Here is a 25,523-nt window from a genome sequence, read left to right as displayed (position 1 = left end):
CCCAGAAGCAGACAAAGTGACCGTAGACAAGGAGGCTCTGTGGAGCAGACTTACCATGGCCGTGACGAGGCCAGGCCCGTGCACTGGGCCAGGCCGGGCCGGGCACATCTCAGAACGAGTGCAGCAGACAGAGTTGTCGAGACTCTCCACAGACCAGAAAATGCAAATACTGGTTTCAGTCAGGAATCTGATTTCTACAGAACGTGAATTGTAATCATGAAAATGAACTTAGCCTTACAAAACTATTTTTACAAAACAAACATTTATTAACACATAAAACTTTTGTAGAATCTCTAAAACAAATTCAAGACAAAAATTAATTCCAGTAGGTAACAAAATAATCTATTATTCCTTCTCGTTAAGATGACTTTATCCCATAAAACAGTTTATCAGCACGCAGATTCATTCTGTTGAGAGAAAACGTGTGTGAAAATAACTTCTGTTCTGTAAATACAAGAGGGTGTTGCTGTCACAGCAGGAGACAGACGTGGGACTCAGTACCCCAGGAGCAGGCGTGTGGCCTGTGTCAGCCCCCGGAGCACTGTCAGCGTCTCACGGGGAAGAAAGCACCTAGGGTCTTCCTGTGGCGTTTCACGCGCCTCTGTCTCCATCTTAGACTTAAACATAAAGTACCTTTCTCTTAGAAAATGAGTGTTTTCACAGCAAGTTTAATAAATTAAAATGTAAGAAAAAGAGCGACTAGTGAGAGGAACTCTTTGCTTTTGATCTGGGTCACCTGTGAGTCAAAGCACTGTGCACCCAGTGAACCGCCCTTGCCAGCAGGTCAGGAACCAGGCTGGGGCGGGATGCAAATGCCACTTGAGCAAGAGTGGCCAGCGTGAGACAGGCACATTTAAGACAAGGCTGGCCATTCCGTGGTCCACTTTTAAGGCTAATCAGAGAGGAAGGAGCGCGCCCAATCTGCTCATGCTCCCAGGGGAACGTGTGTCAGTGACTTGCCTGTGTTAGGCTCCTCACGCAGTAATGAAAAACACTGGGTTTCTGAAAAATCACAGAAATGAAGTAAAAGTCTAGCAAAACTACCAATACTCTTGTGTTCTTAGATTTGCCACAACCACTGCATTGCTGCTTATGGATAAAATAACTACACTATGTTTCAAGTGTTCTCAGCCCCTGGCTTTTTTCACACCTCCTTGCAAAAACTACTCCACTGTTTTCTGCTAGTCTTTGGTAGGACAGCTTTTACCTAATTGGGTTTTTAGGAAGGAAACCTGATGGCCACATTTCACTTCAAGTCATTTTAATGACCAGCTTCCTAGTTGCATGTGTGCTACGAGCAGCTACCTGACAAGTGTTCGGTTTGGGGCCTACAAGCAGGGTGGGGGGGGCAAGTGCTGTCATTCATCTCTTCAGCCCAGAGTATCTCTGATGGGCTTCAGTTTGACAGGAAAGAAACGGCTGAAATAAATACATGGTCCCAGTTTTCTTTCACCTTGTTAGAAAAATAGCTTTAAAGTGTCAGAAACAAACCTACACAAAGCCTAAGGCAGCAAGCTGGTGCACAGCTCCAAGAGCAGGGTTGGTGCTCTGCTCCATGATTAAGCTGAGCAGTAACCGTGGCCTTGCGAGCATCAGGGTTGCCAGGCATCAGGGCGCTGCCACCAGAGGTCAGTGAGGCGACGCTAACTGCCTTGTTTGCTGATGAAGTGTGGCTGAGGTCATGCGGATCAGGATTTCTAAGGGAAAGCTTGAGAAATGACTTGATAGCGACGTGCAGGTAGCAGTTCAGGAAACTGTGGAAGCCATCCCTGCCCGCTTCTTTGCCTGCAGTTCTTGTCCCCTGACGAAAGCTCACATCCAGCCCTCCCGTGCTCAAGTGCAGGCTGGAACCCTCCAGGCAGGTGACCCCGCTCCAGTCCACGTGGGTCAGAGAGCGGAGCTATGTGGGCCTGGCTCTGTCTGTGGTGTCAGCTCGCTAAGCTCACTGATGGCAGTGGCCAGCAGCGTGTCCTGGGACCCCACAGGGCCGTCGGACTTGCAGGCTGGGTCTGCGGGGCTGTCCTCATGCATGGCAGGCATGCTGCCCTGGACGGTGGCCAGGTTGTGAAAATGGCCATTTTCTGCAAAAGATAGCAATTTATCGGAAAGTTTGGACGGCGCGTACTCGTCGTCAGGCTGCTCAGTCTTGTGGCCGTCGCCGTTCTTCGGAGAGCCGTCCACGATGACCAGGAAGGACTTCCACGGAGTCGTCTTGTCATGGATCTGTGGAGTAAGTACACAACAGCGCTCACCCACATGTCCCTGTCCAGGGTCTGCAGACCCCCGGTTCACAGCCACTTGTCATTGGGCCCGACAGCCTTCTCCACCCATCAGACCCCTGTCTTCACCATGGTCCCCGTCAGAACGGACTCGGCCAGCACCAGGCCCCCATCCCGGATGGAAAGCCCCAGGGCAGGAGGACGGGCACTCTGCCATCCAGGGCCACACAGCTGGAAGCAGCACCCCCAGGGCCAGCCTGGCTTACCGAAGTGTGCCGCCGCAACGTGGACTTATCGGTGAACGCCCGCCCGCATGCGTTGCACATGAACGGCTTCTCTCCTGTGTGGATCCGGTGGTGGCGCTGGAGGGCGTTGAGCTGCGTGAACTGCTTGCCGCACTGGTCACAGCAGTATGGCCGCTCCCCTGAGGGGAAGGGATGGAAGGAGGGGGATAGGAGGGGAAGGGGTTGCCTATTGCTCTGTGGCCACACGGTAGCACCCCCCAACACCCCCCCCCCAGCCATAGCAGGGCTGCAGGAGCACACGTGCCCCCCCGCTCCCCCCGCCCAGGCCACAAGGGGCCCTGGGGGCCGTGGCCTCACCCACAGCTGGTGCAATGGCTGTGGGCAGCTCACCTACTTTCTAGTCACACCTGACCATGCACACGTGTGGTGTCCCAAAAGGACATGCACACCGTCACCCCTAGTTCTAATCTGAAGGTTTGAAAAAGTTACATGTCCACATCTGTGTACACATGTTCAGACCGTTCCAGTTCGTCAGAGAAACTAGAAACTCAGGAAATGCTATTAAGACATACAATGTAAAGTTAAATTCCAAATAATTTTTCAATAAAACCTTCAGGATGTTTTCTTGCACAGTGACCTCCCATCTCTGGCGACACTCCAGCCATACCTGTGTGGACTTTGATATGCTGGTAAAGTGAATTCCGCTGAGCAAAAGTCCTGAAACAAACTTCACATTTAAAGGGTTTGGACCCAGTATGGATCCTATTGTGATGTTTTAAATACTCCTTGGAAGCAAAACTCTTGCCACACGTTTCACACATGAAAGGCCTCTCACCTACACAGAGAGAGGAGACAGGGAGTTAGATGTGACACAGGCGGGAGGACCGGGTCCACCCTCCCAAGTGCCCCAACAGGCTGCGGGCTACCTTCTCTTGTGAAAACTACCCAGAAACATCTACTCAGGTACAGCACTTGCTACCCACTCAAAGTTGGTGGAACTGCCCCCTGAAATCCCCAGAAAGATTCCAGTAGATTATGATGAAAGAGCATGTCCAGCCAGCTCACATTTTGGAAATGCAGTCATTCCCAAACAAGAACAGCCTGCTGGAAAAGTTGGACTTTTCCACAGGGCTGCGGTGGGTCTCTAGCAGAAGCCCTTCTGGAAGGTAGCAGAGTCTGTGGTGAACACACGTGGCTGTCCTGGAGCAGCGACCACTCACCTGGGCAGGTGAGGACCAGGAGGGCGTCCACCCTCCATGCTGTGCAGTCTGCGCCCTAGACTTCTCTGTTAGGTTTGCCCTGATTTCTCAAATGCCAAAACTGGCTTCAATAAAATCTGAACATATTAGCAAGTCCATCAAATGACCAGTTCTAACTGAATGCTTCAGTGTGACCTGACCTCCCCTCCTCCACTCTCATCAGACACCACTTCTGCTTTTTCAGTCTAGAGTTCACATCATTAAGTGGCTCACCTGTCTCACCATCTGAACTTGAGGCTCACAGGACAGTGCAGAGAAGTAAACCTTTTAAATGCAGGCAGGGAAGAACTGGGCTTGTGTGATAAGCACAGTACCCAACAGCTGGACTCCCCGGGGCTCTGACCCCAGGAGCACTGCACAGAATCAGAATGGTGAGCTTAAACGTTCTCCCTAGCCCAGTGAAATTATACCATAAAACTTCTGAGAACCCCATAATTCCACCACTTCAACACCTCGTAACTCTTAAGTCTGCAGGTTTTCAGTAAAGCTGGGATTCACTGTATGCTTCATTGCGCATCTCTCAAGCTGACAACCAAGCACAGGCATTTTTCATAATATTTAGAGACCTTAGGCCCAAACGCTTGGTCCTGGGTGGAATGGGGTGGATTTACCCGATTATTGAATCACTTTCTTGGGGCTGGACAGTCCATTTGTTCCTGATTCTGTGTTATTAGAAACAGCAAGAATGGAGATAACAGCATATGGCTTTCCCCACATTCTGAGCAATTTCTTTGAGAAAGATTCCTGGAAAGGGAACATGGGGCTGAAACACCAGGGTACCTCTGGATGCCTAGGACACAGGACCAGCAGTACACAAAGGTCATGGCCATGGAGGCAGTGGGCATATTTTATTCATTTACTTGTGCTCACTTACTAGATGAGGAAGCAAGTCCGGGCTTTAACCTGAACCCCAGGCAGACAGCAGCATCTAAACTAATAAACTGCAGTTTCCCTCTACAGCCAGGAAAGATATTCAATCACAACAGCATATTTACCTGTGTGACACCTTTTATGATAAATCAGCATGTGGTTCTGAGTGAATCTTGCACCACATTCATCACAGACAAAAGGTTTTTCCCCTGTGTGAATTCTGAAAGCATAACAGAATAATTCAGATTGTGTTCCAAAGCTCACTCCATCACCAAGCTCCTCCCTCACCTGCAGAAACCCTTTGCTCCACGAGCCCGAATGTGAAGGACTGAAAGGTAGTGAGGCCCAGGACTCTCAGCCCCAAGTCAGTCTCTGCCTGAGGCAAGACCGCCAAGTCCCGCTGGACACACAGCCCCCCAAATATGCCGTGTGGTTAGTGCTGCCCCACATGCAGGCAGAGGCTGCACCTCCACAGATTAAAACACTCAATAGCACTGCATGGTATTTATAAAACTGCCTCATTAAGAACAGTCACCTAGACTGACAAAGAACCACGTGGTCAAAACCTTTACTGTCCTTTTCCAGTTCAGTGTAACAGTCTAGAAAGAACTGTTAACACGTGAAGCCAGCTGGTCCCCAGGGCGCACACGTCAGCCCTGCATGTCAGGGCAAGGACAGAGTGACCATCACCATGTTTCCTGAGCCAGGCTGGGGCAGGGAAAGGACAATGAACGCCCACCTACCACCCCCAGACTGGCCCAGGGTGAGGGCAGATCTCGGGGAGAGTGGAAAACTGCTTTGTCTGAATTTCTAGTATAAGTACTGAGCATCAGAAGGGAATTTGTTTAAAAACTGAATGTCACCTCCCTGTACTTCAGAATCAATACACGTTATTCCTATCTGTCCTAACCCTGGAGCTTATCAGACTGACAGGTGGCAGGCACTCTCCAAGCCCAGAGAAGTGTCCCTCTGCTGAAGTCTCCAGGGAGACCGCACCACCCGGCTGGTCTCAGGCCGGGGTCCCAAAGTAAGGGGGTCTGGGGTCTCTGGCCCGACTCAGCAGGGGTGATGGGGGTCTGTAAGGGGTGGAGAGAGGCCCCTGAGCCTGAACGGGAGGCTGGGGTCCCCATCAGCCCAGGCCCCACCCAGAAAGCGCCATCCCCGCATCTGTCTCCAGGGAGAACCCAGACAATGGAAGCACCCCCCGACTTCGAGAAGGAGCAACCGAACAGTGACCCCTCCGGGGAGAGGGGACCACGCCAGCCGCCCACGCCTCCACGCCCACCCGAGGCCTACCTCAGGTGGGTCTTGAGGGCTGAGGGCTGCGAGAAGGTGGCCGGGCACTCGGAGCAGCCGTAGGGCTTGTGGCCGGTGTGCGTGCGCTCGTGCAGCCGCAGCGCCGTCTTGGAGCTCAGGCCCTTGCCGCACTGCTGGCACTGGTGCCGCTCTCCGCCGCCCTCGTGCACCTGCACCACGTGCCGCTTCACGTCCTTCTTCCTCTTGAACTTCTTGCCGCACAGCTCGCACGGGAAGTGGCGCTCGCTGCTGTGCACGTGCCGCTGGTGGCCCTTCAGGTTGCAGCGGTTGGCAAAGGTCTGGCCGCAGGTGTCGCAGCGGTGCACCACCTCGGTGGCCACGCCGTGGTGGAGCCGCACGTGCTTCAGGAAGCTCTTCTCGTACAGGAAGGCCTTCTCGCAGCGCGTGCACTGGAAGTTGCTCCTCCGCCGACCCGGGCCCTCCTCTCCCTCCTCCTCCTCCTCGTCCCCCTCCTCACCTCGTCCCACTTTGGGCGGCGCGGCCTCTACCCCTGCCCCAGCCCCGCTGTCCTCCTCGTCCTTCGTGACTGCTTCTTTCTCGTTTTCCAGGGCTTCTGGGCTGGGCTCCCGGGGGCCCCCGCAGCCCCCCATGTCCTGCTGAACACTCTTCTGCTGCTCCCGGAGTCGGCGCGTGTACTTCTTTTTAGGGATTTCCACGAACACCTTCCTCCCGGCCAGCCGCCCACTAGCCCTTCTGAGCTTGGGGTAGGGGGGCTTAGCCACCTCTTTCCTCTTGTCTGGCTTCTCCCTGGACTTCCTCGGGGGCAGATCTGGCAATAGGCCATTGCCGATTCTCTCTGCTGGGGGATCCAAAGAACTGGCAACCCCATTGGCCAGAGGGCCATCAGGGGCCATCCCTGCCCAGGCCTCAGGGGCGACAGCAGCCGTAACCTGGGCGCCGCTGCTCCCTTCTGCCTCCTGAGACTCTGAGAAATTCTGCAACTCCAAAAGTACCGACTCTAACATCTGCTTCTTCAGCTGAAAACAAGTTTCGGATAAGTCCAAACACTTCAGCTTTTCTGCCATTTCCAGCATGCGCTGTACCCGGTCTTCCTCAACCTGTACCTTGGCGGTGTAGACAAACTCAAGAAAGGAAGCGAAGTCGGCTACCTGCACTTCGTCTAAGTAGACGTTAGTCCTGGCACCATCCACAGTCTTCTCGTTAAGGAACACTTCCTTAAAAAACTTGCTGGTGGCTGCCAGCACTGCCTTGTGGGCCATGAATTCCTCCCGGACGCCCTGGTATTCCACGCTGACGGTCACGTCACACAGGTGACCCAGCAGGCGGAGCTGGTGCATCTCATGCAGGAGGTTGATTGGGGAGGACTTGGATTCCAGCAGGACCGCACCACTCTCCATGTTGCTTCTTCCCAGAAACACCTTTGAACAGAAACCAAGAATTATTTATGCACAGCAACCTCCGAAGCAGAAGGAATAAGAACTGTGAGGATTATATATCAGTTCTTTAGAGGGTATAAACTGATTAACGACCTAAAAAACCTAACTTTTCTCCCGTACACTTTCAAGTCACACATCACATCTTAGCATTTTTTTCTGAAGTCCCAATGTACCTCCAGAGACATTTGTATGAAAAATGACTAAGGCTGTCCTAAAGTTATTATTAATGAAATATGTTAAAGCAACAATTTGCTTCTCGAGGTGATTCTGTTATTTGCCTGCAGACCCAGACCCCCTAAACAGAATTTAAAGCAACAATAAATTAGGTGTGCTGCTTTGATCAGGAGGAGGAAATGGCAACTCACTCCAGTATTCTCGCCTGGGAAATCTCATGGACTGGGGAGCCTGGCCGGCTAGAGTCCCCGGGGTTGCAAAAGAGTCGGACACACGACTTAGCGACCAAAACACAAACACTTTGATCTGGAAACCAGATAAAATACATGGCCACCACCGTTAGGAGAGCAAACCCTGTCTGACTTTGTAAACAACCGACTGAAGAAAATATCTACTTTCTACGAAGAAAATTTCCTGGAAAGTAGCGGACGATCCACGGCATTTCCACCCCCGGACGCCCGTCCTACTGCACTGGAGCGATCGGGGGCACAGCGCTGGGGTCCAGCTGCGCTACCTGGAGCAGGGCCCTCAGCTCCTCCGGCCACAGCGGCTCCTGGGCTGGAGGCTGGCCAGGCCGCCGTGGGGGTGGCAGCCACGCCGGCCGCCCGGCGACCCCGGGGCAGGCTTCGCGGGGTTGGGGGGGCCCTGACACGGTCACGGAGCGGCCGGGCCTGACTTGGGCCTCCCCCAGAGCACACCGCCTTCCAGTCGGGCCCGTCCTCCCAGACCCGGCCTCCGTCCCCCCGGTGCGGTCGGGTCCCTAGGTCGGCCTCACCGGTCCCGGTCCAGCCCCTCAGCGCCCTCCGGACGCAGAGGCCGTGGCCTCCTTTCCCCTAGCCCGCCGCCCGCTGAACCGACCCCGACTCCTCGGCGGCTTCGCAGCCCGCGGGTGGCCACTGAGCGCGAGGCGGGGTCCAGGCCTGCCGCCCACCGCCCCGCTGGCCGCGTACCCGCCACCCCGCCGCCGCCGCCGCCGCAGACACGCTTCCGAGGACTAGGCCTGGGGACGGACAGACGGACAGACAGGCGGCCGGACGGACGGGGGGCGGGGCGCGTGGGGAGGGGGCGTCGGCGAGGGCGACACCGATTGGCCGTGTCCGGCCCGGCCCCGCCTCCAGCTGGTAGAGGGGCGGGCCTGCGCAAGCACTGGAGGCAGCGGAAGCCGTTCGGAAAAGTTACGTGATCCGACGCACGCTGCCGCCGCACGCCCCGCAGGCTGCGCAGAATTGCGTCACCCGCCGCGAAGTAGGATCTGCGCCTGCGCAGAACACTGTGCCGGCGGCTCTGAGCTTCTCGCGACGCGGTAGCGGGGAGGGGTCAGGGCCGGGAAAGTCACGTGACCCGTGGGGGAGACCCGCGCCTCACGCACAGGTCTCTCCCCCGGGGCCCCAGCCGGATGGGCGGGACGGTAGGAGGGCGGGGCACCCGATGGGGCGGAGCGTCTGGTGGGCGGGGTCATAGGGGCGGGGCGGTGGGAGGAGCCGGGGGGCGTGGTGCAGGAAGAGGGCGTGGCGGTGGGAGGAGCCAGGAGGGCGTGGCACCTGGAGGGGGCGGGGCGCCGCCACGTGCCGCAGGAATCTGTAGGTCTAGCCCGGCAGCACCTAGCGGAGTCGGGGCTGGGGTCGCTGTGGGCGCGCGGGCCGCAAGCGAGGCGCGCGGGCGGCCGTGAGGTGAGCCGGAGCCGCCTGTGCTCTGAAAGCCGCGAGCTTCGCGCTCGGGCCACCGCTCCCCGGGGTGTGCGCGCCTTCGGCTGTCCGCAGGCGATCCCGGAGCCTGGGCAGTCCCCCGCAACCCCGCCCCATTCTGGAGGCTTCACGTCGCCGCTCCGAACCTCCCTTTGTCTTCATTTGTCCCAGAGGCCCAGCATATCCTGGGCCGACCTCTCATCCTGTGTCTTCTGGTTCAGTTTGCATAGTGTAGACAACGTCCAGAAACGAGGCAGATCCTCTGCACGGTCCTCGTCTAGAACAAGCCCTCTCTTACTGTCTCTGTACCAGTCTGGAAAACATCTGCCTGAAGCGGCTGGGACGTAGTGTGGACCCGGGTAGCAGGGCCCGGATGCCAGGGTCCAGGCAACGGCGCCTTAGGCAGCAGCTTCTTTTCCATGTTGTCAGGGCAGGAGGAATGGAAGCCATTGAAAATAACTATTTATCATCCTTTAGTTTCCATGTTTAGGACTATAAGCGCTCAAGTCCATCCCAGAGTGGGAGGCCTCGCCCTGAGGATCGCAGTGTCACTAGTGGAAGAAGCCCAGGACCAGAGAGCCTGGAGGCCGTGTGGCAGAAGACTGAGCTCAGCTTGCCATGGCCCGACTCTTCCTCCACACAGGGCACATGTCACACGCCCTCCCTGCCACCTGGCACTGTGCCCACCTGCCCTCCCTGGGTGCAGTCAGGGCAGAAGCCCGTGACCTTGGGGAAATGGGTCAGCCGCTATTCACAGTGAAGCCCAAACAAGATAAGCAGTTCCACCATCTGTTCCGCCCTACTTTCTAGCTTCTGATTTGTAGCTACTGCACAATCTCTGTTTTCTGCTGCAGCTAAAAAAACATGATGACTCTGCCGGTTTCCTGCCCTCCTTACACACTCGTGGGCTCTTCCTCCCTCCAGGTGCACTAGGAAGTGTATCCCACAGTGCTCCTTCTCAGGAGGATTTCCAGAAGTCATCCCAGTTTCTGGAGGTTGGCCTCAGGCCCAGGTGCATGCCCTGAGAGTTTAGTCTCTCTCCAGACTGGAGTCTCCTTCCCTCCCTCACCAGGGAGGGCCTGACTTCCTCCTGCAAACAGATCTCCTCCCAGCAACTTCACCCAAACTGGTCTCAAGTCTCAGGATAATAACAGAGCGTGCTTCATGGTTACAGAAGGTGGGCCGCTACTACACCATTCCCCCATTACTGATGTTAGTCACTGCTCACAAAACTCTGAGGGGATAGTATTATTGCCCCTATTATATGAACGAGGAGACTGAGGCAGAGGGAGGTTGGCCAACTTACCCAAGATCACACAGGGAGAACAAGACAGCTAGGATTGAATCTCCATAACTCAGCTCTGTGCTGGCCACACGCCTCTGCCGCTACACAACAGAGCTGTCTCTTGTCAGATCAGGTAAACATCAAATGGGAACTAGGGAGGGTATGATTCAGTATCAATAGCATCCTAGATGTTCCATGTCTGTTTTGTGTGAATCCAAAAGTGAATACTGAGAAGTGTGGTTTCTAAGGTGCTGGGGGGACATAGTGGGGGGTGCTGCCCATTAAAGTCCAGCAATCCAGCCCTACTGCCTGGGCACATGGCTACCATCTCTCACCTCTGCACTCTCCTGGTATCGGTCTGCCAGTGACTGCTATGAACACTGGTGTACAAGAATCTGAGTCCATGCTTTCATTTCTTTGGGGTATGTATCTAGAAGTAGAATTGCTAGACCATATGGTAATTCTGTGTTTAACTTTTTGAGGAACCCCCAACTTGTTTTCCATGACAACCACACCATTTTCCATTCCCACCAGCAGTGCCCGGGGTCCAAGTTCACATGCTCACTGACGGATGGAAACAACTTTAAGCAAGGGATTTTTACACATACAGTGTCTTCAACATGATGTTCTGTTTATCAAAACTCTCAATAGTTTCAAAAAATAGTCCTCAGTCTTCAAGATGTGTGCCCAAATAAAATGTTTCCAAGAAAAGTGTATATGCTAATGATAGAAGATAGGAAACATACGAACAAATAGCACCTTATTTGTGGAAAGAGTTCAGATTCCATTAAGCCATGTATGTTTTAAAAATACATATATCCTCTTATCATGAGCACCACATTTGGATAAATTTAATCTGGCCACACAATTTAATCTGCTTCAACACAAGATGTCAAAATAGACCCACCATTCTTTATAGGACAATTGCATATAAAATGTAACACCACTGCAATCTTACTTTGTCACTAACAAAGAGCCTAAGTGTTTAAAAGAGCACATTAAGTATTTAGAATTGCTAAAAGTCCAAGTAGACATAGAACCAGGATATGTGGAAAAAGCAGCCCAAATTCTGTGTTCTACCTAAGTTGGTTAGTGTTCAGTGCTGAAAGGACTTCTTTATTCAGGGTCATTATAGTTTTAATGATTAAAGTGAAGAAACTGGATGTGATTATTATAAGTTTTATATTCAGTTCCCTTTAGAAATGCTACCTGATCAGGTTCCAAGGTAGAAATTACAGCAGGCTATTCAAAGAAGCTTTAGAAAATGAAGAAACACCAACAGCCTAATACAAAACAAAGAATACAAATGGACAACTCACATACATGTACGCATGGCAGAGACATCACTATAAAAAGCAATGACAATGAATAGGACAAACTGACCCGAAGTTAAACATAACCTGTGATGCAGGAGAAGTTGCATGGGAAATGCAATCTCAGGGGAATAGATATTTATCTCCATGTAACGCCCTGTGTCATCCTGAGGAAATGGAGTGAACAGCTTTCAGGTAATTATGTTAGTGAAAATTTGGAAACAACCTACTTGCCCAGAAGGAGACAACTGAATATACCCATGCACTGGTTTATTATGCAGTCATTAAAACGTTTTAAAAAGTGTTAAATGGAACTCGTGGTAATCATTCCACAATGTTTATGTTTATCAAATCATCATGTACACTTTAAAGACAATTTGTCAATTATACTTAAAGCTGGAAAAATGTTTGAGGAAACCTTCACTATACTGTAATGAATAAAGAAGGTATGCTGTTGTACCCAGGAAATGATCTGATTTAAAAGCGAATCTTTGGAACCAGACCGTAAGCAACTCCCCACATCAAATTCTAAACTGCCCAGGGAGGGTAGCCGGAGCTGCCCGCCCCGTCCACAGGAGGCCGCCCTCTCCGGAGGCCGCCCCCTCCGCCCACCGAGCGCTGACGAGAGGCGGGGCTGGAGCCTCGGTTTCCGATGGGTCCCCGGACGTCGCCGGTGATGCTATTGGCCTCCCTGCGTGCGCCGGGATGCGCGGCTTAGTGGCCTTTGAGTGGGCGGAGGCGGGTCGGGCGTCTGTGCCTGGGGCCGGTGGCCTCGCGGTTTGGGATCAGGGTGGGGACCCGGCCCTTTGTCCCACCCTCGGGGAGGCGGGGCAGGGCAGGGGTTTTCTAGCGCGGTCCGGCTGTACGGTTCACTGCGAGAGCCGGTTCAAGTGGGCCAGGCCAAGCCGTATTGGGTCAGCTGGGGCTATATCAATGAGATCAGACACGTCTTCACCTGCCTTAAATTTGGGCAGCGTTTCCAGACTTTAACTTCTCACAGGGCCAGGTGGTGATCTTTAATAAAACACCCTCCCGCCCCTTTTTTTCTTTTCCTCCGCGAACCCAGGATGTTTCAAAGCGTTATCTACTTGGATACTTCACTGGTAGGGTCAGGCTCAGGTGGGGACGCTCTGGGGCGGGAAGCCACTCTTCGAGGTGTTCACAGCAACTTGAATGCCCCTATTTCTGGCTATGAAAACAGCCTTGATTATTAAATGAGATTTTAATTTAAAAAACATGATGCGCACACTGTATGAAAATCTACGAGGACATTCGGCATCAAGTGCCTTGTCTCCGTGTTAAAACGCTAGAACCCAGTCCCTAAGGACAGCCGTACTTAACATTTTTGCCAATCCTCCCAGCGGTCCGTGCATATAGGGCAAGCCTATATGGAATTTTTTTTTTTTTTTTAAACACAAAGCAAGTTTCCTCATTTTGTAAAACGGGGCTTAAAATGGTGCAAAGTATCTTGAGCTGTTTTGGGGATGTTGTTCTTGCTGCCTGTAACAACTGTTGTTAATATTCTACCAAGTATTTGAACTTCAGAGACTCTCAAAGATTTTTCATATTTGTATCACAGACAGGTTTGCGTCTTCAAGCCGCCTTCAGAGGGGCTGTGAGCCCCTGCTACTCTGAAGTGCAGGCCTGCATGCTAGCTGCACTAGCGAAGACCCACAGAGCAAGTGATGTCTGACCTAGCTCTCAGTGGACTCTCAGTGGTCAGACAGCAGCTGATGCCCTTCAGTGGGGCACCCTGATGACATGTGGCACTCACTTGTAGATGAGACAGTCCTGCATTCACCTAAAGCCCCTCAAAGCCTCGAGGATTAGAAGGCTCTGTGTCTGGACTCTTCCTCAGCCAAGCTGGTGTACCTCTAGCCCCCTGAACCAACCTCTGTCATCACTGAGTTTCTCAGTCATGAGCTTTTGGAGGGGAGCATTCTGTAAGAGGAGTTGGCTATCTCTGAACCTGGATCTTTTTTCTCTTGGGGCACTGGAGTGGGTTTTCTGAGGCCTCAGCACTGCTTAGTTCGTGTGTGCTAAGTCGCTTCAGTCGTGTCTGACTCTTTGCGACCCTATGGGTTGTAGCCCTCCAGGCTCCTCTTTCATGGGATTCTCCAGGCAAGAATACTGGAATGGGTTGTCATGCTCTCCTCCGGGGAATCTTCCCAACCCAGGAATCAAACCACCTTTCCTACATCTACTGCATTGGCAGGTGGGTTCTTTACCACTAGCGCCACCCGGGGAGCCCAAGACTGCTTAGATCTGGCCTTAGAAAACAGACCTCCTGCCGTGGGGGGTTCTTGCTCCCCTAGCAACTCTGAGCCCTGAGGACCCTGTCCACTCTCTGCTTGGCTTCTCCCAGAGGCCCAGTGATCCGGCATCTGAGACACCCCCCCACCACCCCCCACCCCACCAGCCCCACAACACACACCGGGCTCTGTGTTCAGGCCTGCATGCCAGCCTGGGACACTGACCAGGGCTTGCCCTGAAGTACAGGCTGCCGCTGCCCCCCACCTTCTGTGCAACAGCCACCGTCCAGCCTCCTGCCCTGTCCCTCTGTCCTGCCAGCTCCCAGTCCAGTCCCCAAGGTCAGGCCCCTTTTCCTCTATCAGAGGGGAGTGAGATCCTTATACCCACCTTGCCTAGCCATCCCCAGTGGACGCCATAGCCCAGGGCTAGAGGTCCCTACCATCTGTGCAGCCTACACAAGTCCCCCATTCCTAATCCTAACCCACACCCCCCAGCCCGACCTTTGATCACAGATTTACCTGGGGAAACTGTGTGTCCACAAGAGCTCATCTATTAATCAAAGGATGATGGCAACAGCTCATTTTTTCTTTACTTTGGCGAAATGCGGTGAGTTGGTCCTCAGGGTCAGTAAAACCAGCATTTAATTCTGATGCCCTCCGGCCCCACCTCAGTACTCCCTCCTCTTAAAAGCAGGTCTCCTCTTTGTAAGGGAGTAGTCAACAGAGCTTCCTGTTTACAAGCAGTTATTAGCTAACTCCAGGTATCTTACCTGTTTTCATCCATGTAACTCCCAGCACAGGTGCAAAGTCCCAGTGCGGGTCTAACCACCTAGTCAGGGGGTTCTCTAAAATGTTTTAATAGACAGCTAGGGGGCTTTTGTAAAATGCCAAAAACGCTCAGGCCCACCCTCTGAGATTCAGGAGTTCGACCAGGATATGTGCCTGCTGTTTTTGAAGAGTCCCAAGGGTGTCCTCTGTGTGTGCGGCTGAGTCCGGCTCTGGTACACCTGTGCACACACCTGTGCCTGGGGCAGGTGCTCAGCCCTGGATCTCAGTCTCTGCAGTGCCTTCTCCTGGCCTTGCAGCTTTAACCCTCCTTCTCCTGGGCCCCTCTCCCCAGTATCGCCCAAACACATCCAGCAAGGAGAAAAGAAGCAACATTTTATTCATCAGAATTTCCAGAACCAGAGTCTCTCCTGGGCAAATAGAAAAATAGAGAATTTTACTACTTCAAAAAGGCAGCTGTGACAAACAAGTATATGCCCAGACAGGGGCCCCTCAGAGTTGAGCGAGCCCAGGGTTCAGGCTGGGGGTGTCCCGCCACCCCACTAGCAGGCCCAGTCCTGGAACCGGAAGCAGTCGCTGGCGATCTTCCACACTGTGTTGCTGGGTGAGGCCTGGGCCGTCAGGATGAAGTTCTGGTTGAAGTCCCGCTGTTTGTTGCCCTCAAACTTCACTGTCCCACAGATCACCACAAGGACTGTGGTCTGGCTCGGGGTGGCTTCGTCATGGACAGGCTGGCAGTCTACCACGTTGATCTGGAACTCGCTGGAAGGCAGCATCTCAAAAAACTCACTCAGGGACTCTTGCCCGGAGACGGCGTTGCCGTTCCACACTAGGGTGGCTGTGCCCATGTACAGGCGGGACAGCAGCCGCCGCCGCTTGTCCATGGTGCTGTAGTACACATTCACGAACTCCTCAGCTGCGCGGCACGCCTGGTCCACATAGGTCTTGAAGTCCACGGAAGCCATCACTGGCCCCGCCAAGGGAGGCCGTGGCCCAGGTGCCTCCTGTACCCAAGGCGGCTGGAAGGTGGAAGAGACCCTGTGTGAATGCTGATGACCGTCATGGCCCACAAAGGACCAGTCCTCCCACTAAGGCGAAATTCTGGGCGCCCCCTGCTGCTGACGCCTGGTCCGGCTGGGCTCCAGTTTGCTCATTTGAGACAGGAACATCCCTACCCGTGCATGACTATGACTGCAGTGAAGGATAAAAGGAAGCAGGGGACACCACACACTCAGTTAAAAAGCCTGAGACCCACACGGTCAGCAATGACAGCTATTACTATGAATTTTAACAACCTTATTTTATAAGCTGCAGTACAACGGACTGTGGGAGGCTGCTTTTTCCTGGAAGCATGGAACTGCTGGTGACTGTCTGGTGCAGACACCACATCTGGAGAAGGGAATAGTGGCCTAACGAAGGCTGATCCGTCTATCATGAGCTCATCTACTGGGCCTGGGAGGGTGAAGAGAAGGCAGGCTTCCTAAGAGAGCAAAAGAACAAATGTCGAGAGAACAGGACAGCACCAATAATGGTGGCCACAGATCTCACTATGGGCTCTACTTAAGGAGCAAGGCTGGAGCTGACTGGAATGAGTGAGGACTCAAGAGCTCCAGGGAGCACAGGGGAGTCCTGTGAGCCAAGAAAGGACAGGCCAGACAGAAGAAATTCTATGGGGTGAGGAGGTGGTGACAGCAAGGAAGAATTTTAGCTGTAGCCAAAATGAAACATTTCCTTAAAAAAAAAAAAAAAGTCCAAAAGTATAAGGAAAAATTATTTGCTTTTTTTTTTCAGGGTATACAATAACTACTGTAGTTCTATTCTTTTTTGCTTGATTAAAATATTTCACTACACAAAAATCCAACAGAAGACAACATTACTAAAATATTGGATGCATTTAGATTTACAAACTTAAATACTGAGTATTTTTTTCATTTCAACGTTGTGCATGCATGCTCAGCAGTGTTCCTTTGACTCTTTGCGACCCCATGGACTGTAGCCCGCCAGGCTCCTCTGTCCATGGGATTCTCCAGGCAAGAATATTGGAGTGGGTTGCCATCTCCTTCTCTAGGGGATAGTCCAGATCGAACCCGCCTCTCTTATTTCCTGTACTGCAGGCGGATTCTTTACGGGGATGAGCCATGGGGAGAGTCTAACTTAAAAAAAAAAAAAAAAAATCAGCTTTTGAAAGAGATAAAAGATCCCACGCAAGGTTAGGAGGGAGTCAGGGAGAGGAAGGTGGAGGAGGTCAGAGCCTCCAGGAGAGAACTGGCCAGGGGGAGGGGGGGTAGGCGGGGAGAGCTCCGGCCTTGAAGAGAGCGCTGAAGGCCAGGCTCCGACGCGGGTCCTGCCACACCCTCGGGGCGGGGGTGGGGCGGGGGTGGGGCCTCAAGTCCCGCCGCGCAAACACTCGCTCCAAACTCTACTTCCCAACGCTTTATATACACCCAGTCCTTCAATAGTCACCGCGAACTGATGAGGCGTTACGGTAACAACTTCGCAACGAGGAAAGAAAACCCAGGTGTGGACGAGGTCGAGGGTGGACACGCCCCTGATCTGTCCTCTACTAGAATACGCTGCCTGCCGGGACGGCGCGGTTGTCTCACCGGCTCCTGCCTCTCTGGGTCCAGTCTGGGGACGCAGGGTTCCAGGATGGCCAGTTTGTAACCTCCCCCTCCGGGCCCGTCGCCCTCGCTGGACACCACCCCCCGCACCCAGCCGAGCCCCCATCAGCTAGCGTCCACGCCGATCACCGGCATCTTGGGCCTCCGCAGCTCAACCAGCTGCCCGCCCGAGGGTCCTTAGGGAGCGGTCGTTTCTGCGGGACTGCGACCGCCCCATACTCGCGGCGAGACCAGGCGGCATCCTCGCCACGCGGGGGCCACTGACGGGGGGGGGGGGGGCCCTACGTACGCGAGGGTCATCTACCAGACCGGGGAGCGCAGATCTGCGCAGGGGCACCTACCTGCGCGAGAGTGACCGCCCTGCTCAGTGCGGGAGATGACCGGGTCAGCGGGGGGCTCAGTTGGGTGGGCAGGTGCAGGGGAAGCACCGCACGGGTCGGCGTGGGCGGCTCTTTTCACGCGGCTACGCGGAGCCCCCCGTGACCGTAGGCAGGGCCAGCCGAGGCTCCGCGGTCCTCGGCCGCCTGCCCAAGGGGGCCCGGGAAGAGCCGCCTCCGTCGCACCGCTACCTCCGAGGACCTGCCGGGTCCAGCCAGCGCCTCTGCGGGTTCCCGCGCGCGGCCAGCGAGCAACGCGCAGACTCGAGCGCCCGGCCCCTTCCCGCCCCGTGACGGACAGCCGTTTCAGCCAGTGGGGCGGCCAACCGTAAGGCTAGCCCCGCCTAAGTGTGGCAGGGGGTAGGGCAGCTTCCGTGAGAGGCATGTTCCCAGAAGACCGCGCGCTCGAGTCTTCATTGGTCTATAGACGCCGGCCCGAGGTTAGGTGAGGTCTCTGATTGGACGAAGTCTCGCAGGTCCCCGGCTCTGGAGGCGCTTTGGTGCCGTCTCGCGGCTGAGCGGAAGCCTCCAGGCAAGGGTTAACTGATGCTGCCGCCTGTTCTGGGTGTGTTCACCTTGGCAATGCCAGGGCGGTTCTTTGCCTGCTTTCCTAAGGGAACGCTTGCTCTCAGAGTTCAGGACCAGTTTAGAAAATGATGGGCTCTTCAATATAGGCTACCGCCCCCCGCCCCCCATGAAAAATGTGGTTTATAAACAAATAAGTTGTAGGTTGAGTAGAACGTTTGAATTGAACTAGCGTCTTTGGAACCGTATGCACAAGACAATGTCTTTACAAAGCCCGATCCAGTGAAATTGGAATTTAATCTACAAAACTCCGAATCCCAGCATCACTAGCATGAAAACGAGAGTTGACCTCGTGCATGCCCACTGGGTTGGATTGTCGCTTTTAAGTTTCCGTATGTTTCCCATGTAAACCCGTTTCATTCTCATAACTTCAGGGAGGCATCATTATTTCCGATTTTATAGACTAGGAGGTCGAGAGACAGAAATTAAGTAACAGTCTGGAGTCACAGAGCCTCTTCAATCCTAGAAACACTGGTCGGGAGGATATTTAACCAGCACTAGGTTCTGATGAAAACAAGAGTTTAACCCTGAGAGGCAGCCCAGCCAGCAACAGGAAGATGGGAGGTCAGGAACTTTCAGATTAGTCTCTACCATCTAAAGTGTGCCTGATCCACAGCAAGGGATCGGCAAATACTGTTTGAATGAGCAGACAGGGTTCAAATCATTGCTTCACAACATTCTAATAGGCTTGCAAGCAAGCCTATTTTATACTTTCCAGTGCTCCTTGAGTTTAGAAAGTTAGACACACTGCTGGCTCTAAGGCAGCAATTCTGGGGTGGTGGGCTGCCTAATTAGGGCCGCTGAACCTAGAGAAGGAGTTTGCCAGGGGATTTTGGAAAAGATGCTATTTCTCTTTTTCCTTCTGGGCATGTGATGTGTGGTGGTGCTGCTCCAGCCATCTTGCTATGCTGAGGCGGGCACCTTGTGCCATGAGGCAGACAGGAACGAGGGGGAGAAAGCAGACTTTGATGACTGTTGGGAACCAAATCAACCCTGAAGTTTAGACTTTCTAGTTTCAAGAGTCAGTAAATTCCCCTTATTATCAGTACTACTAAAAATTGGGCATAAACAAACAGTGTTAGTTGTTCAGTCGTGTCTTACTCTTTGCAACCCCATGTACTGTAGCCCACCAGGTTCCTCTGTCCATGGAATTCTTCAGGCAAGAATACTGGAGTAGGTAGCCATTCCCTTCTCCAGGCAATTTTCCCAATCCAGGGATCGAATCTGGGTCTCCTGCATTGCAGGTGAATTCTTTAGCAACTAAGCTATCAGAGAAGCCTATAAACAAACCTACTTGTAGGTTAATTAGTGTGGCTTCCTGCACTAGCAGAGTGATTGTGCAAGTAAGTTAACCTTCTTGAGGTTCAGTGCCTCATGTGTAGAAGAGGGACAGTAATGCCCTCATTTCCTTGGGTCAGGAGTGACTGGAAGAGGGTGTGATCAGTGCTTAGCCCAGGGCCAGGCGCAAAGCAAGCATCCAGGAATCATTGGTATGCTTTGACGTTTTGCATTGATAACAGCTTGCTTATTTGCCAATGATCCTTCCAACAACTGGCTTTTAAACTTGGAACAAGTGTACCAACAAATTGGTGGGATTTGTCACCAAACCACATGGGCGCCTTCTGGAAGATGAGCCTGGCTTGAGCAGCCGTGGAGCCAGTGGCCTATTTGCCTCATGGAGTCTGTCCAGGGAGGAAGGACACAGCTGGTCAGATGTGCCGAGCTGCTGGCAGCTCTGAAGACAGGCTGGTATCCTTGGGTCTGTAAACCTGGTACCGAGCTTCTCCCCTTATCCACATAGTTCTCTGCTGCAGTATCTGATGGCATTTGCTTGATAAGGCTGCGTGACTTGGAGCTGATCTCCTGGTGGTCTATGGCGATGGCTGGGCAGTTGGGCCTGCAAAACAGGATGACCAGCACCATTGTGTGCTGTTCTCTCCCTGCTACTACCACCCCTACCCCCTCACCACCCCCCACTAGAGGAACTATTAAAAATTGAGCATAAACAAACATAATGTTAGTTGTTCAGTCATGTCTTACTCTTTGCGACCCCATGGACTGTAGCCCACCAGGCTCCTCTGTCCATGGAATTCTTCAGGCAAAAATACTGGAGTGGGCAGCTATCCCCTTCTCCCACCCTCCCCCCACCCCCACCACTGGAGGAATCATCCAAATTGCTGCTGGACCAGAGTGAGCTGAGACTGCCTTTCTGGAAGGTCACTTGGGACATGTCTTTTCTGGAGGTCCTAGGAAGGCAGGGATAAAAGAAGTCCATTAGTTTAGGAGCTGAGCTGTGGCCAGGAGCCCAGAGGGGACGTATGAACAAGAGAGAGGTAGGGACGGAGAAGGGGAGCAAGTGTGTGTGCACACATCTACACACACACACACACACACACACCAGAGAGGAAGCAGCAGAACTACAGAGGAAGCAGTCCTGGGAGTGGGCTGCCTTTGAAATGGACCCTCCAGTTCTGGTCGGGCTGCTGGGCTGGTGTGGCTCAGGGCAGACATGTGCCTCCCTGCCAAGCCCTGCCCTGATAGGTGGCAGACTCCTGAACAAATAAACGGCTGGTCCCCTGTGATGCACCGAGGATCATGTGGTCCATTATGCAGCACTCTCGGAGGCTCACTGAAGCCCCATCCTGAGGCCCAAGGAAAGCCTCCGGAATAGCACCTCACAACTGTATGACCTGGTGGGCCACTTGCCACTAAAGGGACCCTGAAGACAGGGCCCCTCCAGGCCTTCCAGAGTGACACCGCCTCAAGAGCTGCCCATGGTCCGAATTGGCTCCCTCCTCATCTCTGAAATTGCACCCAGACGGAAGTTTGTTCATTTGCAGCCCGAACCTGTGTCCTGGGGACTAGAGCACCCCGTGAGACCAGCACGGGGTCTGAGGGAGCAGGGGAGGTGGAGGCCATGGCAGCATGGATGGGGCCGCGACCAGGACCAGGGGTGATGGTGGATGATGTGATCTGAAGGGTCTGCTTTCCCAGGAGAGAAAATGTCACTAGAGGGGACCAGACATGGTCCGTTGAGCACAGCTCCCTCCAGCAGCACAGCCCATGTTTGTCCCATAAGCTTTCCACCTGCTTCGGTATCTCCCACTGGGCTGCTGGATCATAGCCAGACTGGCCTGGAGCTTCCTTTTTCTTATGGATGACATTGTACAGGAGGCAGGGATCAAGACCATCCCCAAGGAAAAGAAATGCAAAAAGGCAAAATGGTTATCTGAGGAGGCCTTACAAATAGCTGTGAATAGAAGAGAAGTGAAAGGCAAAGAAAAAAAGAAAAGATATACCCATTTGAATGCAGAGTTCGAAAGAATATCAAGGAGAGATAAGAAAGCCTTCCTCAGCGATCCATGCAAAGAAATAGAGGAAAACAATAGAAAGGGAAAGTCTAGAGATCTCTTCAAGAAAATCAGAGCTACCAAGGGAACATTTCATACAAAGATGCGCACAAGAAAGGATAAAAATGGTATGGACCTCACAGAAGCAGAAGATAATAAGAAGTGGCAAGAATACACAGAAGAACTATACAAAAAGATCTTCATGGCCCAGATAATCACGATGGTGTGATCACCAACCTAGAGCCAGACATCCTGGAATGTGAAGTCAAGTGGGCTTAGGAAGCATCACTATGAACAAAGCTAGTGGAGGTGATGGAATTCCAGTTGAGCTATTTCAAATCCTAAAAGATGATGCTGTGAAAGTGCTGCACTCAATATGCCAGCAAATTTGGAAAACTCAGCAGTGGCCACAGGACTGGAAAAGGTCAGTTTTCATTCCAATCCCAAAGAAAGGCAATGCCAAAGAATGCTCAAACTACCACACAATTGCACTCATCTCACATGCTAGTAAAGTAATGCTCAAAATTCTCCAAGCCAGGCTTCACAGTATGTGAACTGTGAACTTCCAGATGTTCAAGCTGGTTTTAGAAAAGGCAGAGGAACCAGAGATCAAATTGCCAACATCTGCTGGATCATTGAAAAAGCAAGAGAGTTCCAGAAAAACATCTATTTCTGCTTTATGACTATGCCAAAGCCTTTGACTGTGTGGATCACAAGGTGGAAAATTCTTAAAGAGATGGGAATACCAAGTCACCTCACCTGCCTCTTGAGAAATTTGTATGCAGGTCAGGAAGCAACAGTTAGAACTGGACATGGAACAACAGACTGGTTCCAAAGACGGAAAGGAGTACATCATCCTGCTTATTTAACTTATATGCAGAGTACATCATGAGAAACACTGGGCTGGAAGAAGCACAAGCTGGAATCAAGATTGCTGGGAGAAATATCAATAACCTCAGATATGCAGATGACACCACCCTTATGGCAGAAAGTGAAGAAGAACTAAAGAGCCTCTTGATGAAAGTGAAAGAGGAGAGTGAAAAAGTTGGCTTAAAGCTCAACATTCAGAAAACGAAGATCATGGCATCTGGTCCCATCACTTCATGGGAAATAGATGGGGAAACAGTGTCAGAGTTTATTTTTTTGGGCTCCCAAATCACTGCAGATGGTGACTGCAGCCATGAAATTAAAAGACACTTACTCCTTGGAAGAAAAGTTATGACCAACCTAGATAACATATTAAAAAGCAGAGACATTACTTTGCCAACAAAGGTCCATCTAGTCAAGGCTATGGTTTTTCCAGTGATCATGTCTGGATATGACAGTTGGACTGTGAAGAAAGCTGAGCACCAAAGAATTGATGCTTTTGAACTGTGGTGTTGGAGAAGACTCTTGAGAGTCCCTTGGACTGCAAGGAGATCCAACCAGTCCATTCTGAATGAGATCAGCCCTGGGGTTTCTTTGGAAGAAATGATGCTAAAGCTGAAACTCCAGTACTTTGGCCACCTCATGCGAAGAGTTGACTCATTGGAAAAGACTCTGATGCTGGGAGGGATTGGGGGCAGGAGGAGAAGGGGATGACAGAGGATGAGATGGCTGGATGGCATCACCAACTCGATGGACATGGGTTTGAGTGAACTCTGGGAGTTGGTGATGGACAGGGAGGCCTGGCGTGCTGTGATTCATGGGGTCACAAAGAGTCGGGCACAACTGAGCAACTGAACCAACTGACCTAAGGGTGGAGCTGATTTCCAGAAGAACCAACCCAGTGATGAGAGGATTAGAAGGTAGAACTTTCAGCCCCAGGTCTGGACCTCTGAGGAGGGGAGAAGCTTGGAGGTTGAGTTCAATCACCAATGACCAAAGATTGAACCAATCATGCCTATGTGCATAATAACAGACTGGTTCCAAATAGGAAAAGGAGTACATCAAGGTTGTATATTGTCACCCTGCTTATTTAACTTATATGCAGAGTACATCATTTGAAATGCTGGACTGGACTAAGCACAAGCTGGAATCAAGATTTCCAGGAGAAATATCAATAACCTCAGATATGCAGATGACACCACCCTATGGCAGAAAGTGAAGAAGAACTAAAGAGCCTCTTGATGAAAGTGAAAGTGAAAGTGAAAAAGCTGGTTTCAAGCTCAACATTGAGAAAACTTTGACTGATGCTGAAGCTGAAGCTTCAATCCTTTGGCCACCTGATGCAAAGAACTGACTCATTAGAAAAGACCCTGATGCTGGGAAAGATTGAAGGCTGGAGGAGAAGGGGACAACAGAGGATGAGATGGTTGGATGGCATCACCGACTCAATGGACATGAGTTTGAGTAAACTTCGGGACTTGGTGATGGACAGAGAAGCTTGGCATGCTGCAGTCCATGGGGTTGCAAAGAGTTGGATACGAGTGAGCAACTGAACTGAACTGAAGAACCTAAAAGGATGGGGTCCTGAGAGCTTCTGGGTTGATGAACGCCCAGAAGAAGGAGGCTGGTGAGCTTGGAGGGGGCAGGGAAGCTCCACCGTTTCTCCACACCCTGCCCTGAACATCTCTTCCAGCTGACTTCCTGAGTTACATTCTTTTATAATTCATTGTCCCCTTTCTGGCCCCTGCAATGTATTATGAAAGAATGTAACTCAGGATGTGGGGACAGTTACATTCTTTCATAAAGCAGTGGTCTAGTAAGGACTGATTTCTGTGAGTCACTCCAGCAAGTCAGCCTAAGGGCGTGGAGGAGTGGGGTCGGAGGAACCTCTAATCTACAACCAATTGGTCAGAAGCACAGGTGACCACCTGGACTTGTGTCTGGCATCTGGGGAATTTTGCCTGACTGAGCCCTTAGCCTGACACCATCTCCTGGTAGAAAGAATTGTGTGGAGTTGTTGGACACCAGTTGTGAAGACTCCCACTCCAGTGAACCTCAAGGATGGTGATGTTGACTTTTCTGACTCTTGAGACTGCAGTCGACTAAAGCTTGGGTTCTGTCGACCTTTGCCCTGATGCTGTGCTGAATTCTCCTGCCTGAGCCCCTTCACGAACACACATGTACCCAGTCAAACACTCTGCCAGGCAAACACTCTTTTGGGGAAGATCCCCAGGGTTCTCTTTATTTCCTGCAAATAATACATTTGTCCTTCTCCTGCTCTTTGGCTTGACTGTGTCTTTTGGCCCGACACCCTCAAAGAGGAGGACCCAGTTTTTCAGGCAACAGTCCCACCTTGGAGGCCAGAGAGGGGACAGAGCTGGGGTATCTGCATCCAACTTCTGGGGATCCCGGGCTGTGGGAGGGTGTCGTTTCCTGGCACCAAGTTCTGGAAAAGCCCTTGGGCACTTGGAAGTTAGTTGGAGCCTCTGGCTTGGGGGACCCCTGGCTGTGGTGGGGACAGTGGAGTTGAGGAGACAGGCATTGTAAGAGTGTGGTGACCCTCATATTCAATGTCCTTCACAGGCCACCCCTTGGTGGTGGGCCTGTAAGGTGACTGGTGCCAGTGTTACCACTCCTAGATACCCAGCTGGGTAGGTTGGCTGGGTCCTTCCTTAAGCCATAGCTGCTCTGAGCCGACCACCCCGGGAAGAGTGGAGTGCTTCCTGGTTCCCGCCCTCTATGAGCTGACCATCTGTGTGAGGTCCTCAGGGAGAGGTGGTCTGGTAAAACTGCCTGTCCCTGGGGCCCCACTTCACTCCCTCTAAGGTGTTTCTGTACAGCATCTGGTCACCTGTGGAGGGACCCTTCTGGTCCAAGAATCAGCAGGGCCCAGAATCAGCAGAGATGCGTGTCTGAAGCAG

The 25,523-nt window shown here is 52.4% G+C and overlaps 2 protein-coding genes across 8 annotated transcripts; both read right to left on the bottom strand.

The window, feature by feature from the left end:
• Positions 1–243: 243 nt before the first annotated feature.
• On the bottom strand, positions 244–8,683 carry GZF1 (GDNF inducible zinc finger protein 1). Of its 5 annotated transcripts, none has more exons than XM_061436402.1 (6): positions 8,432–8,683; positions 5,890–7,289; positions 4,719–4,813; positions 3,132–3,299; positions 2,486–2,643; positions 244–2,223 (listed from the first exon to the last, which is right to left on the bottom strand). In XM_061436402.1, exons 2-6 carry the CDS (start codon positions 7,266–7,268, stop codon positions 1,888–1,890), a joined length of 2,136 nt encoding a protein of 711 aa, XP_061292386.1. In that variant the 5' UTR covers positions 7,269–7,289; positions 8,432–8,683; the 3' UTR covers positions 244–1,887. The 5 variants fall into 5 exon arrangements, with proteins under 5 accessions (XP_061292386.1, XP_061292387.1, XP_061292389.1 ...); XM_061436403.1 differs by lacking the exon at positions 8,432–8,683 and adding an exon at positions 7,996–8,425; XM_061436405.1 differs by lacking the exon at positions 8,432–8,683 and adding an exon at positions 8,340–8,425.
• A 6,477-nt stretch (positions 8,684–15,160) lies between these two features.
• Positions 15,161–18,208, bottom strand: NXT1 (nuclear transport factor 2 like export factor 1). 3 transcript variants are annotated; one of them, XM_061436411.1, is made up of 2 exons: positions 17,765–18,208; positions 15,161–15,993 (listed from the first exon to the last, which is right to left on the bottom strand). In XM_061436411.1, the coding sequence occupies exon 2, from the start codon at positions 15,765–15,767 to the stop codon at positions 15,345–15,347; it is 423 nt and encodes a 140-aa protein (XP_061292395.1). In that variant the 5' UTR covers positions 15,768–15,993; positions 17,765–18,208; the 3' UTR covers positions 15,161–15,344. The 3 variants fall into 3 exon arrangements, with proteins under 3 accessions (XP_061292395.1, XP_061292393.1, XP_061292394.1); XM_061436409.1 differs by having other exon boundaries at positions 15,161–15,821; positions 17,765–18,072; XM_061436410.1 differs by lacking the exon at positions 17,765–18,208 and adding an exon at positions 17,406–17,682 and having other exon boundaries at positions 15,161–15,821.
• Between the last annotated feature and the right edge of the window lie 7,315 nt (positions 18,209–25,523).

The sequence above is a fragment of the Bos javanicus genome, chromosome 13 (assembly GCF_032452875.1).
Source record: "Bos javanicus breed banteng chromosome 13, ARS-OSU_banteng_1.0, whole genome shotgun sequence".
NCBI lineage: Eukaryota > Metazoa > Chordata > Mammalia > Artiodactyla > Bovidae > Bos > Bos javanicus.
This window is presented reverse-complemented; position numbering and strand designations above follow the sequence as displayed.